At 37.1% G+C, this 13,833-nt stretch overlaps 1 protein-coding gene across 1 annotated transcript in view; it reads right to left on the reverse strand.

Moving 5' to 3' along the window:
• Positions 1 to 3,343: 3,343 nt before the first annotated feature.
• The window catches only part of acad11 (acyl-CoA dehydrogenase family, member 11), a 113,899-nt gene continuing 103,409 nt past the window's right edge, over positions 3,344 to 13,833 (reverse strand). Inside the window, exons 18-20 of the mRNA XM_049463505.1 lie at positions 9,986 to 10,102; positions 6,566 to 6,675; positions 3,344 to 5,085 (exon numbers count right to left, since the gene is read on the reverse strand). Of these exons, the coding sequence (XP_049319462.1) occupies positions 4,971 to 5,085; positions 6,566 to 6,675; positions 9,986 to 10,102 (342 nt within the window). The 3' untranslated portion in view covers positions 3,344 to 4,970. The remainder of the gene's footprint in view (positions 5,086 to 6,565; positions 6,676 to 9,985; positions 10,103 to 13,833) is intronic.

Below are 13,833 nucleotides of genomic sequence, written 5' to 3' on the forward strand. Positions count from 1 at the left end.
AACAGGCCAAAGAGTCTAAAAGCGGAGAGGGTGCGCAGTTTTCGCTCAGAAAACGGGCCAAAGAGTTTAAAAGCGGAGAGGCTGCGCAGTTTTAGCGCAGAAAAACAGCCAAAGAGTCTAAAAGCGGAGAGGCTGTGAAGTTTTAGTGCAGAAAACGGGCCAAAGAGTCTAAAAGCAGAGAGGCTGCGCAGTTTTAGGGCAGAAAAACGGCCAAAGAGTCTAAAAGCGGAGAGGCTGTGAAGTTTTAGTGCAGAAAACGGGCCAAAGAGTCTAAAAGCAGAGAGGCTGCGCAGTTGTAGCACAGAAAAACGGGCAAACGGGTCTAAAAGCAGAGAGAGTGCGCAGTTTTAGTGCAAAAAAACAGGCCAAAGAGTCTAAAAGTGGAGAGGGTGCGCAGTTTTCGCTCAGAAAACGGGCCAAAGAGTTTAAAAGCGGAGAGGCTGCGCAGTTTTAGCGCAGAAAAACAGACCAAAGAGTCTAAAAGTGGCAAGAATGTTCAGTTGTAGCGCAGAAAAACGGGCCAAAGAGTCTAAAAGCGGAAAGGGTGAATTTGTAGCGCAGAAAAACAGGCCAAAGAGTCTAAAAGTTACCATAATTAAGGAGTTTAATATTAAGAGACCTCATGAAATGAAACATCAATTTGAAAAATCTTAGTTTACACAACACTGTCAAAGATAGATAAAGATAGTAAGTCAAGTAAAATTATGTGTAAATGAAAGTAAAATGTATTATTTAAAGTGGTATATTTCATTATTTGTTTTATTACGGCGTGTGGCCCGTGACTTCAAACATATTTTTCCTTCTGACCCCCAGCAAAAAAAGTTTGGACACCCCTGGCCCAACATGAAATGTCATCAGGAAAACTGCCTTACCATTAAATGGCATAAGGAGACACGGCATCAGGGACTAGTTGCCTCACACAATATGGCATCAGGGGACAAGACACCAGTAGGAACGGACTCACTAATGGCATCAGGGGAAGTTGTGGTTTGGTGCAAAGTCTTTTTGGTGTTTCTCCCAATGATGTTTATCATGCAGCAGATGCCTACTGTTTCAAACGGCTGTTGCAAATGCCCTTTCCTAGTAATTTCTACTAATGGCTACTTCTCCTCATGGTGTTTGGTGCGGAGGTGTCTGTCTTCTAACAGAGTTTGGTTTAAGGGCCATTTTCCTAATGGCAACAGTTAAGAGGCTATTTCTCTGATCGCTATTTAAAAAAATAGACATTTCTTATGCTGCCATTTGGTAGGAGGTTATTTCTATCACTGCCTTTTGGTCATTTTTCATGATGCTATTTGGAAATCATACAGATTTGGGAAAAATTAAGATACCACTTCAGTTTCTCTGATTTTGCTATTTATAGGTATATGTTTAAGTAAAATAAATATTGTTGTTTTATTTTTTATAAGATACGGACAACATTTCTCCCAAATTCCAAATAAAATGAAAGTAAAAAAAATATATGCCAAGCTTTCAGACCTCAAATAATGCAAATAAAACAAGTTCATATTCATAAAGTTTTAAGAGTTCAGAAATCAATATTTGGTGGAATAACCCTGGTTTTTAATCACAGTTTTCATGCATCATCTTGGCATGTTCTCCTCCACCAGTCTTACACACTGCTTTTGGATAACTTTATGCCACTGCTGGTGCAAACATTTTAGCAGTTCAGCTTGGTCTGATGGCTTGTGATCATCCATCTTCCTCCTGATTATATTCCAGAGGTTTTTAATTCGGGAAAATAAAAGAAACTCATCATCATTTTAAGTGATCTCTTTTTTTTCCAGAGCTGTATGTTTCTCCTAATGATGTTTGGTGCAAGGGCATGTCTCCTGATACAATAGGGTAAGAGGCTTCTTCTCCTAATGATGTTTGGTGCAAGGGCATGTCTCCTGATACAATAGGGTAAGAGGCTTCTTCTCCTAATGATGTTTGGTGCAAGGTCATTTCTCCTGATGCTGTTTGGCAAGGAGTTCTGTCTCCTAATAGAATTTGGATGCCAACGGTTTAAAGGCTATTTCTTTTATTGCTATCTGGAAAAAGGACATTTCTCATGCTACCATTTGGTGAGAGGATAATTCTCTCATTGCTTTTGGTGCAAGGGCACTTTTCCTCCTGCGTTTGGTACAAGGGCATTTCTTCTTATGCTATTTGGCAACCATATGTTTCACCCAATGGCGCTTGGTGCATGAGCATTTTTTCTGATTCCATCTGGTGCGAGGTTATTTCTTCTAATGGCATTTGGTGCGAGGTCATTTCTCCTGATGCCACTTGGCTGCAGCTTGATTCTTTAACCGCAGTTCGGTGCGAAGTACATTCATGCCCTTTGGTGCAAGGGCAGTTTACCTGATGCCATTTTGGTAAGGGTGACCAAATGTCCGTATTTCCCGGGACATGTCCGTATTTCACGTCCTGTCCCGGGTTTTTTTTTTCAGAAAGTGAGGAAATGTCCTGGTTTTTAAATTACCTTCATTGGACCAGAGAGCAGTAGACAGCGTGGCTGTCAGCGTGGAGCCCCCCCCCCTCCCCCTTCCGGTGCAGTCTCACAGTAAGAGCACACACACAACACCCCCCCCCAGGTGTCCTGGTTTACCCAAATGAAAATATGGTCACCCTAATTTTGGTTGAGGGGATGTTTCCTCTTTTGCTGAGTGATAGGAGGTAATTCCTCATGCTAAAAAAGATACCAACACTACAGTCTCATTCCTCTGTTATAAATAAATAAATAAATAAAATTCCACAGAAACATTAACCTACTGCCTTCCAGTAGGGAAGGACATGGAGGAAGAGGACGTGGAACACGTCGAGCACTACCAGAACATGTGCCAGTGATGAGCTCAGAAATGACAAATTAGAGAAGAACCACTCTGACCTTAAGTGGTTCTGCAGCTTCTGCAGCTACACACGGCCTCATTCATCTCTCAACCACCGAGACCGTGGTGTGTATGAGAGTGTATGAGTACGACATCTGCCCACACTGTCCTTCTAATCCAGACAGTTAAGGGCTCGAGCCTGGTCTCACTTTAACTAAATATATAAACATGCACCACTCGCTCTCTCTCTCTCTCTCTCTCTCTCTCTCTCTCTCACACACACGCGCACACACACACCAACCTCCACCCCCATACACACATGCAGGAGTGCTCTGACTGCATCCATTCATCATATGATTTAATGAAGGTTAAACTGGAGCTGAAGTACAGCAGCTGAGAGGAAACACGCTCCGGTTCCAGGAGCAGGAGAGAAACATAAGCATGTCTACTGACAGACAGGATTTAATGAACAGTATCAGTGCCTCTTCTGGATGTGTTGTGAGTGTGTGTAATGAAGACAGGTTCTCAAATGCAAGTAAATTATCTTTATTTAAATAAAAAAGTAGTGTTTAAATGATTTGACAGGTAGTAAAAATTAGACATCTTGGTATTTTATAAAAATGTACCCATCATTCCATCACCCAGCATTTTTAAAGATATTATTACACATTTTTTGTATAATTGAAAAATATGTCAAACTGATGATTAATGAGTCATGATAAATGTTTTTGATAGTTTAGCTATTAAAACTTAAAATAAAAAAAAAGATTCTACAAATGGTTCTTTGAACAATGGCATAGAAGAACCACTTTTGGTTCCTTAAGCAGGAGATGTGTGTTTAAAACCTTTGAAAAGCTTTAAAGAACTTGATATATAAAATTGTGCTTGACAGTATCTATCAAAATATCAATTTATATCATGATAGAAAATGTGTTTTAATAACAACAACAGCAGTTCAAGTATTCCAATATACATTATTCAGAGCATTGATCAATGAATAACGTTGCTTACAGGATACTCCTATCATTTCACTGCATTCAAGCTGAGCAGAAAGGGCTGAACAAAACCAAGGGCTCTATCTTACACCTTGTTTCAATGCTTATTGCTATCTAACACCCCGCCAACAGTCTATTTACATACCTTGTACCTGCGTCACTTAAATAGCAACAATGCTTGTGAATATACAGTATCTACAATGATGAGTGTGATGGTCTTGAAATTTCTGGCGTATTGCTATCTTAGCAACGGAAAACACAGGTGAGCCACTGTCTGAAAGCAACAACACAGTCAGACATTTATTGCACATTACACCCAAAACACACTCATAATTATTTAGGAGAATTAGTGCATGTCTTTTAAGTGTTTCGAGCTTCGCAAGGTGTACTTTTCCAGTTGTTACGATAGCAAAGACACACTGACACACCCTAAATCAAGCTACACGGTTGATGGTTTGTCTACAAATCACTAAAATAGGGCCCCTAGTCTTCTGTAGCCTGGCAAAATATGTGAGTGATGATATATATACACTTATAGTGTTCATATTGATATCAGACTTATATCTTATATCCAAGGCCCTTCACCAATTTAAAGGCTCTTTACAACCACATCTGTCTTCGGAATGGCTCCTTATGGAATGAAAAATAGTTTTTCTGTGGTATCACTCAAAGAACTTCATGTAGCACATTTATTTTATTAAAACTGTAGATTCAGCTTGGTGATCTTCATATCGGCCGAGTCGATACTTCAGGCTTTTTCATTAGAGGCTGATCTAGGGCTTGAAATGTTTCCTGATTAAAAAGATTGCTGCATTGACTCGAACATTCATTTTAGTTTTAGTGACCATGTGTCAAAATGTCACGCTGTAATATTGCGAGCACTCCGAGCTCATAAAGAAATCAATAGAAAGTCAGAAAGTCAGAGTTTCAGTACGTGATAGATGAGGCACAAAGCACAGAAATATTGCAGAATCAGTCATTGTTTCAGAGCTGATTAAACTCAGTGTGGATTGACAGTTAGACAGTGATAGAAAGGGTTGATTATATAGGTGTGTTACCTGGTCAATTACCAATTACACACTAATAAGTAATTGCAGAGTCATTGCAGAGAGGTTGCTAGGTGGTCTCCAGCATCCATGATGAAACAGTGTGAACCTGATGCTCAGAGTTTAGCACTCATTCGTCTGAGCTGATCTCTGAGCTCCATTTGAGCGATGGAGGAGAGATGAACCTCATCAGGACCATCAGCCAGACGCAGTGTCCGTGCGTACGCATACCTGAACACAATCAGACGTCTTTAAGCTTCACAGCACAATAAACACATCTTAACATATACATTATATATGTAGTCATATTAGACAGTGTGTGTGCACTCAAGTTATACAACAAATAATCAATAAACAAACAAATAAACACATAAATTAATATTTTGATGTTGCCAATTAAACAGAAAGCAAGACAAAGTTTTTACCTTTTATTATATTTCACTGCAGTCACACATAAACCTTGTATATCCATCTTTGCGTTGCGTTTGAGTTTTATTTTGTGATTGAATCTGGCAATTGATTTTATTTTATCTCAAAATTTAATTATAGACCAATAGATATGACCAATAAAATGACTTAAACTAAAATAGCTTTTACACCGTTTTTACCTCTGTAAAACTGCCAAATTTTGAGGTTTGAGTTTTGCATTGACTAGTGTATATTTGATAGTATATATTGTTTTTAAGTGCCCCTGCTCATATTAAAGGCTACGTTCACTTTCCCAGGCTGAAGTGACTCAAATCTGATTTTTTTTTGCTATATTTGGCTCAGATCGGATTTTTTCATGGCTGTGTGAACATACCAAACCTGTTTTTTTTTTTATTATTATCAGATTTTAGTTACTTTCATATGTGGTTCTAAATCAGATACGTAGGACATGCGATATTTATGCTTCCAAGCTCAGTCTTTTTTTTGTTTGTTTTTACTCATGCGCTACGTCCTTTCCTCTTATACTCCACACATCTCTCGGTGCAGCTGTGCAGCTGTAGCTGCAAAAACAGCAAAAGCAAACCACCTGATCTTTTCTCTCCTCCTCGACCTGATCATGTACTTCAGACCAGCTGTTTACTCTCCACTCCAGCAAAAGATGCTCCACATATGAGCTGATAACGCATCCATTTCACCTTTATAAAGCTACGAGTCGTCTCTCTTTTTGTTGTTTGTGAAGAAGGCGATGTTTATACATGTATCAATGTGCGCATGTGAGGCGTTTCAGGGACAGATTCATTCACATTACACACAGATACAGTTTACTTACATTTGTGAATGTGAACCATCAAGACCGCCAAATCTGATCTGAGCAAAAAATTGTATTTGAGCAATGTGACTTGTAATGTGAACGTAGCCTAAGTGCAAATAAGCTAACAAAGCGCCATGCAACAAACTTGTACACAACACTTTTCTGCTCATTTTAAAGCACATTTTGTTTAGTTAATAAGTTTAACAAATTAGAAAACATAAAAAACAGTATGGAGAATGTGTCTTAGCTTTTGCACAAGCAAATGTTTTATGTTTAATTTTTCAGTATAATAAATTTAACAAATACACTACATTAAACATACATTAAAGTGTGCAGAAATGTGTAGATTAAGGCTGTAATTCAAGAAAAATGTGATTTGACCAAGCGTCCCAAAACGTATGCATATAACATTCCAACATTGATGCTTCATGCAAACTAAACAACATTAAAGGGCTGCAAATGTTTACTTACATGTGAGCGAGTGGAAAGTCATCAGACACGCCTGCACCCCCGTGCACCTGAATGGCACAGTCCACCACCTTACTCGCCATCCTTCCAGCTACCACCTTTATCATGCCTATCTAGATAAAGTAATTGAGAGAGAGAGTGGTGAGAGAGAGAGTGGTCCATTCATCAGTTAAAAAATAAAAAACAGGAGGCATCCTAAAACAACCGAGGCAGTAACTAAAACTATAAGTCACTACACTCCTATTTTGTATTGTTGATAACTGTTATAATTATGTTATTCTATAGCAGAGGTCACTAATAGGCGGACCGTGGTCCGGGTCCGGACCCAGACGTTGTCCGATCCAGACCCAAACCGATAAACTACAGAGAAGAATTTAATTCTGACAGTGTTCATTTAAAGCAGCGGAACGTTTCTTGTCTTTATGGTTTACACGCTTTGCAGCGCAGTAAACTTACAGACCAATCACGTGTGCTGTAAAATCACCAAGCGCTCTCCTCTGCCAATCAGATCTGTGCAGATGCAAACGCGCGGAGCCGCACTGGCGAAGCAGGCGGCGAGAAGTGGGAGAATAAAGCGAGAAAAGATGAGAATACAGTTGGTGCGCACCAGAAAAAGAAATTAAAATACTACCTTTATAAAACATACTAACAGTAATGTAAACGAGCGGGGTTACTTGAAGGAATTAAAGAGAAACAACCCAGAAAAGAGTGCAAAATATTTCACTTTACTCCACCTGAACTCTTCAGCAAGAAAAAAAAAAACCTCACTCGCAGGCGCACTCTCTCTCTCTCTCCTCCCAAAACAACCCTACCTCAACACTAAGGCAGCCCCCAGGGGACAAAAAGTAAGTGACAAAATAAAACTGCTGTTTTTTTTTTTTAAAAAGCTGATATTTTGGCCAGGTTCAACAAACATTTCTCCATATATTGTACGATTTATCATTCATGTAATTATTATTATGACAGGCATGCCTAAATCTAATATAAATAAAATCAAATAGAATAAACATAGCATTATAACACAAGTTAACATTGGCGACGGTCCGGACCTTAGCCTGACGAAATTTTCTCTAATTGGACCAAACTGAATTCTAATTAAATACCTCTGTTCTATAAGATATTCGGCCTGTGATCTTTCTGCTTTTTATGGCTGCTGTGCTTGCGCAGATCTCCATATCTCCAGATCTCCATTTCTCTATCAGGCAGACCCTCTACCACTCACAGATTAACCAGCAAGATGATTGGCTGTTTTTGCTCAAGGGCAGCACATTATCCATAAACAGACACCATGTTGGGTGTTACAAGAACTCCCATTTACATTTCAACCAGAACCAGCGGGTGTCCTCATTTAACAATTTAAAAGACTATGCTTAACGTCCAGGTCCTTGGTGTTTAACACATACTTTAATTAGTACTTTACATCTATTGCTGTAGTTTTGTTTGGTATTTCATAATAGTACAGTAAACCAAAATTCTGCAGACTTGGTCCTTTTTTTACTGTGTGTGTGTAAGAGAGAGAGAGGGGCCGTGAGAGAGAGAGAGAGAGAGAGAGAGAGAGAGAAATAAGACTCTCTCTCTCCTCGGTGGGTGGTGTGTTGAAGCAGTGTGGCTTTTCTGTGAAACAGCACGGTTTCAGTAAGAGGTTGGAGATACAGGTTCTGTGCGGGAACACAGCGGGCAGTCAGTGTTAATGGGATCAGCGCTCACACTGCCACTACCGAGCAAGCCGGATGCCGCGTTGCCGTGACTACAGCCAGCAGGACAACATGGCCAAACATAATTACCACCCCAGGGAAATGGCATTGTGGGTAAATGCCCCCTGCTGGACCGGTAATGGAACACAGTGAGGAATGCGAGGTGTGTGTGTGTGTGTGTGTGAGGAGATAAGACAGTGGGCTGAGAGGCTGAAACACAGGCTTTCTATTATAAGATCTCTTTGAACAGTGTGGTTCAACAGAGTTCACCTGATGGACATCAGTTCAACTTCTCTGACCTCAGAATCACACCACAGTGTGTGTGTGTGTGTGTGTGTGTATATGCATTAGGGGTGTTCAATATTATAAGAAATAATATCATAAAATTATTATTATTTTATAAATCTGACTAAAGTTACTATTCTTTACAACATAGAAAAATTGTTGTTTCTTTTAGTTTAGTTTTAATGTTTTAAATTGTTACATGTATGAAATAAAAATTAATTTTTTATTTGTTAACACTTTACAATAAGAGGTACAATATTTAAAAGGCAATTACAACAGAATGTTTTTACTAATTATTATTTAACACTAGTTAATACATTATTAACGTTTACATTTTTTAAAACTAATATCTCAATTCATTATTATTCACAACATTCTTAAGCAATACCATTAAGTTATATTTAATATGTCTTAACTAGTGTCTATAAATAATTATTTGAGAAATTAATTATTTACTATTTAACAATGTATATTAATGTTGTACGTACTGTTATTTGATGTAGACAAATTGTAAAGTGTTACCATTTATTTTGTTGCAGTATTATTAGATATTATTATAATTTCTTTTATAAAGTTTTTGTTACATCACCAAATATATAATTATTGCAAAAATGTCCTAATATAAGTTATTTTACAGCCATAACACCCACCCCTAGTATGCATTAATATTGGGTTTGTAAAGCTGATCTTACTATGTAATATTAAATCAAAGCAACTTCTATTATTTAGGAAGTAATTCACTATCTGATCTGATTTATCCAAAAAAAGACATTTTAAAGTTTAAATATTATTCTGGTCAAAAATGCACACCCACTTTATTGCAATTACTATTATAATTAAATTATTAAACATACATATATTGTTAATTTTCAAACATTTAATTGGATAATAATGACTTTCAGATCAATGCATCACAGTTGACTAATGCATTTTTATCCTCTGAGAAATAAACAGTAATATACTGTCCACAAGCACTAACTGACTGAGCAGGACATTTTTAATCCACGGTACTGCAAACCTGCCTCCCTGAAGGGCTACAGAATAGTGCAAGAAAATCTGAAGGAAAGCAATTTCCCAGAATGTGTGATTCACTCGTTCCTTATATTCACAGGGTTGCCAGATTAGTGTTTCCCAATTGGGCAACTCAGAAAATGTGATGGTGGTTCTAAAAAATGAAGTTGACTTTTTGAGCTATTTTCTGAATGTACTCTGGCCACCAAAAGGTTTCTTACTGTGGTTGAAGGCCATTAAAAATCAAGATAGATTTTGTCTTATAAACGTACAATGCAAAAAATAATCTAAATAAGTTAAAAAGCAATAGTACAAAACTATTTAAAATATAGAAAATAAAATAAGGAAACAAATAAAAAGGAAATGACAGAATGTCAACTTCGTGCAAATAAACGAAATATATTGCAAATATATTCATGTATGTGTTAGTTACCTGCTTCCTCGCGGCCTTGTTCCCCTTTGTATCCAGTGTGTGAGCTGCATGTAGAGCCAGCAGGCGTGTCTGCTCAATAGCAATGCGACACTCTGCTATCCAATGAGCCACAACTTCCTACAACACAAAAAAAACATCAGTTATATTCACAAAAACAACAACACAAACTTAAAGTTAAATATCTTTCTATTAAAAATATCTACCAAAGACAAAAGCAATCTGCAGCATGTTCCTTACTTGGCACACCAATCAAAACTCTACTCAAAACAATCTCTTTCAGTTTATACTAACCTAAATTTACCGTTTCACTTTAAATAGTGGCATCAATTTTCATAGGCACCAAAACATCTGCTGCAACAGCTGCTGACAATCTAAATAAGGAGCTAGTAGTGCATAGCACATCAAACTCAGACTGTAACCGTGTACAGTATCAGTCAATGGTTTGGACACACCTTTTCTATTCAATGTTTTTATTTAAATGTTTTTTTCCCCTATAGTAAATTAATACTGAATCATCCAGACTATCAAGGAACACATACAGAATCTTGTAGCAAATTAAAAAGTGTTAAAAAACCAAAATACTTGTTTCTGAGGCTGGTAACTCTGATCAACTTATCCTGGGTAACAGAGGAAACTCTTGTTCTTCCTTTCCTGGGGCGGTCCTGATGAGAGCCAGTTTCATCATAATGTTCTTGATGATCTTTTTGACTAAACTACTGAATTTTTTTTTTTTAGATTGACTGCACTTCATATTTTTATATATTTAATTGTTTACTCAGTTTTATATTTATTGCCATAATATGGATTAAAACACTACTTAAATAGGGATTTTCACTGTAAACCAATGCTACATCTTCACAACTTTACTACTGATGCTCTCAAACACATTAAGAGGCAAGGAATTCAAGTAATTAACTCTTGACGAGTTCAGCACAGCTGTTAACTGAAAGCTGATCATTCCAGGTGATTCTACCTCATGAAGCTGACTGCAAAAATGCAGCCAAAATGTGCAAATCTGTCATCTAAGCATATTCTTGTTTGTTGAAACACGTTTTACCTGTTTACTTAATCATTTTATCTGTTTTTCTCCATAGTTAATGTACAATACAGAACACTTTTAAATAAATGAAAAAACATTGAATTTAATATGTTTCCAAACTGACTGGTAGTGTATGTTGATGTAAACCAGCAACCAGAAAACGAGATGCTGCTGATTCACATTAAAAAGGCAGGACTAGTGAGAAGCAAAATAAATGAATGCCTTTCCAGTAGAAATGTCTCTCAGCTCTTCTCCTTCTGGATGGAAATGAAACTGAGGTTACCTGGCTAAACTGATAAAAAAACTCACAAAGCAGTTTAGCCAGTTTAGCCTTCTTCTATAGAAGAAGAGCAGAGGAATATGTCTCCTAGACAGTCCTAAACATTAGGCTTAAGTTATTCATGCTCATAAATCAACAATAATACAGCAAAAAGGTAAAAAATCTAAGCAAGAGGTGCCTACTTTAAAGAATTTAAAATATATTAAATATGCTGGTTTGTTTAACACTTCTTTTTACTAAATAATTCCATATGTTCTTCATTGGGTGACTTTAGTATTAACCTACAATGCAGAACATTTTAAAATAATGAAAAAACACTGAATTCAAGGTGTAAAAACTTTTGACTGGTACTGTATGTTGCAAATCGAAAACTGTATATTTAAAGAAAGTATAGTTTGCGATTCTAAGGTTAATAATGGTTCTGAGCAGCCAGCAGAGGGCACCAACATAATTGACCTGAATTGTCAGCAATAATTGCAGTACTTAACTAAATTTTTTGTTAATAATAATAATAATAATAATAATAATAATAATAATAATAATAATAATAATAATAATAATAACAAATTACAAACCTATGTATTGAGCATCTAAACTTTTGGGAATTAAATCAAATTTTAGGAAAAACATATCTTAACTGCACTGTTACTTTAAAGTGGGTTAGTCCTTTTTAATGCTGATTTCTTTACTAGTGCGTCCTCAAGAAAAACAAAACAAGAAGCTTTTCCTTTTTTTCTCATATTATTCCAGGATCCATCTTACAGCACGCTTTCTGATCACATTTACAGGCTGTGTCTGCTTAAACAAGCTGCTAGACTATGAACAGCTCTCTCTTTAGTCTCACAGAATAAACTTTTTTTGTCAGAAACTTTCCTCTCTCCACCCTGCCCAGGCCACACTCCTGTCCAGCACTGTACACTGCTCTGTTTCACACCACAAAGCATTATGGGAGCAGACGTCCGCAATCATTACCGTTCAAATTAAAGCATGAGTTAAGCAATTCTTTTTTGGGACATTTAATTACACTGCACATAAAAAACAATAGGAAAAACAGTGGGTTTAAGTACAATACAAGAGCAGAACTGTGTAATTAATTAGCCTACCCTCCACTTTTGCACATTAGTGGAAAGGGACCACATCAGAGCCACCGCTGACTAGACATTTTGGATTCATTTATAATGGAAAAAAGTCACTAATTAGGTATTTAGAGTGAATCCTCCTTAGAGAAGGCACACCACTAATAAAATGAAGCATGAAATAAATAAATTAAAGGCAGTCTCACATTTCTTCACAATACTGTTCATAAATGGATTTTTCCTTCATCATCACCATAATACAATAACAAAACTATATATTCTATTTAATTGGTGTTAAAAGACCATCATGAATAACTAAATGCCCATTTTGTTTTAGTGAAACAAAAAGAAAGACTCTTAAAACAGTTCAAGAAATAAGAGGCATCTTAATTTGTTCCTGAAAAAATGCCTGAAGGTTGTTATTCTATGGATCCAGGAGACTGAGGCCTTGGTTATACAGCATGACTAAAACACACTGTACACAGAGCCAAACCATACAAAGTGGGGGGAGAGAGAGAGCGAGAGAGAGTGGGTGTAAATGGGTGCCAGTGGTTAGAGAGCTTGGCTATAATTCTTATTTCAGGAAAATAAACTGGTCACTTTAGATCACAGCTTTGCTTATTTTTCTCTTGCAAAATGGAAAATAGCCAAACAGATGCCATTGATTGACGTTTTAATGAAGATCATATTAATAAAGGCTTGCCGACATATTGCAAATGCAGCACCATTTGTAACCTGTGCCTGTGGTCATCATTGGTTGTGCTTCAAGTCTTCTTATGTCATGTTCACACTACACAATTTTAGCCCAGTTCTTTAGTTGCCGACAGTTTTTTATTGATCGCAGACAAAAACTCTGCCCGGAGGCAAACTGAGGACCTCTCTGCACTCGTTCAGTTGCCTAGTGTGAACTACCTAAAGATGCTTGCTGAGCTGTTGCTGACTGTTCACTGACCAGTCACATATGCCTGGCAAATATTTGGCATGCTAGATATCAGACCCAGTCAGCGACTGGGTGTCAGGAGCAGTGGCTATACATACTGCCAATAAAATGATGAAAAAAACAGAGAACCACGGGTCCAAAACATTTAATATATCATAAAATGACTGTTAAACTCTAAAGGGGGCCCGCAAGTGAGTCCTCTATGAATGGGGTGAATTGAGCTAAAAGCTAAAAACTTAAGATAAAAAAATATATAATAATGAACTACTTGTTCTGAGTATTTCTTTAATTTTTGAAAGTAGAACAACGTATTTGTCTATAAAAGTATAATAACCGTGCCTATATTTTTATTGATCTACAGAAAACAGGTTTTCAACTGTAGGTAAAGCACTAGCATTACTGCTACAGTGAGCTGATTATTTGATGACCTGATCTTGGGAATACAGGTAGAGACAGTTTAAAAGGCTGGAGTTCAAAATTAAACATTTTATATAGTTCTGAGTCTGAGTTCTG

The sequence above is a fragment of the Astyanax mexicanus genome, chromosome 1, assembly GCF_023375975.1.
Source record: "Astyanax mexicanus isolate ESR-SI-001 chromosome 1, AstMex3_surface, whole genome shotgun sequence".
Taxonomy (NCBI): Eukaryota; Metazoa; Chordata; class Actinopteri; order Characiformes; family Acestrorhamphidae; genus Astyanax; species Astyanax mexicanus.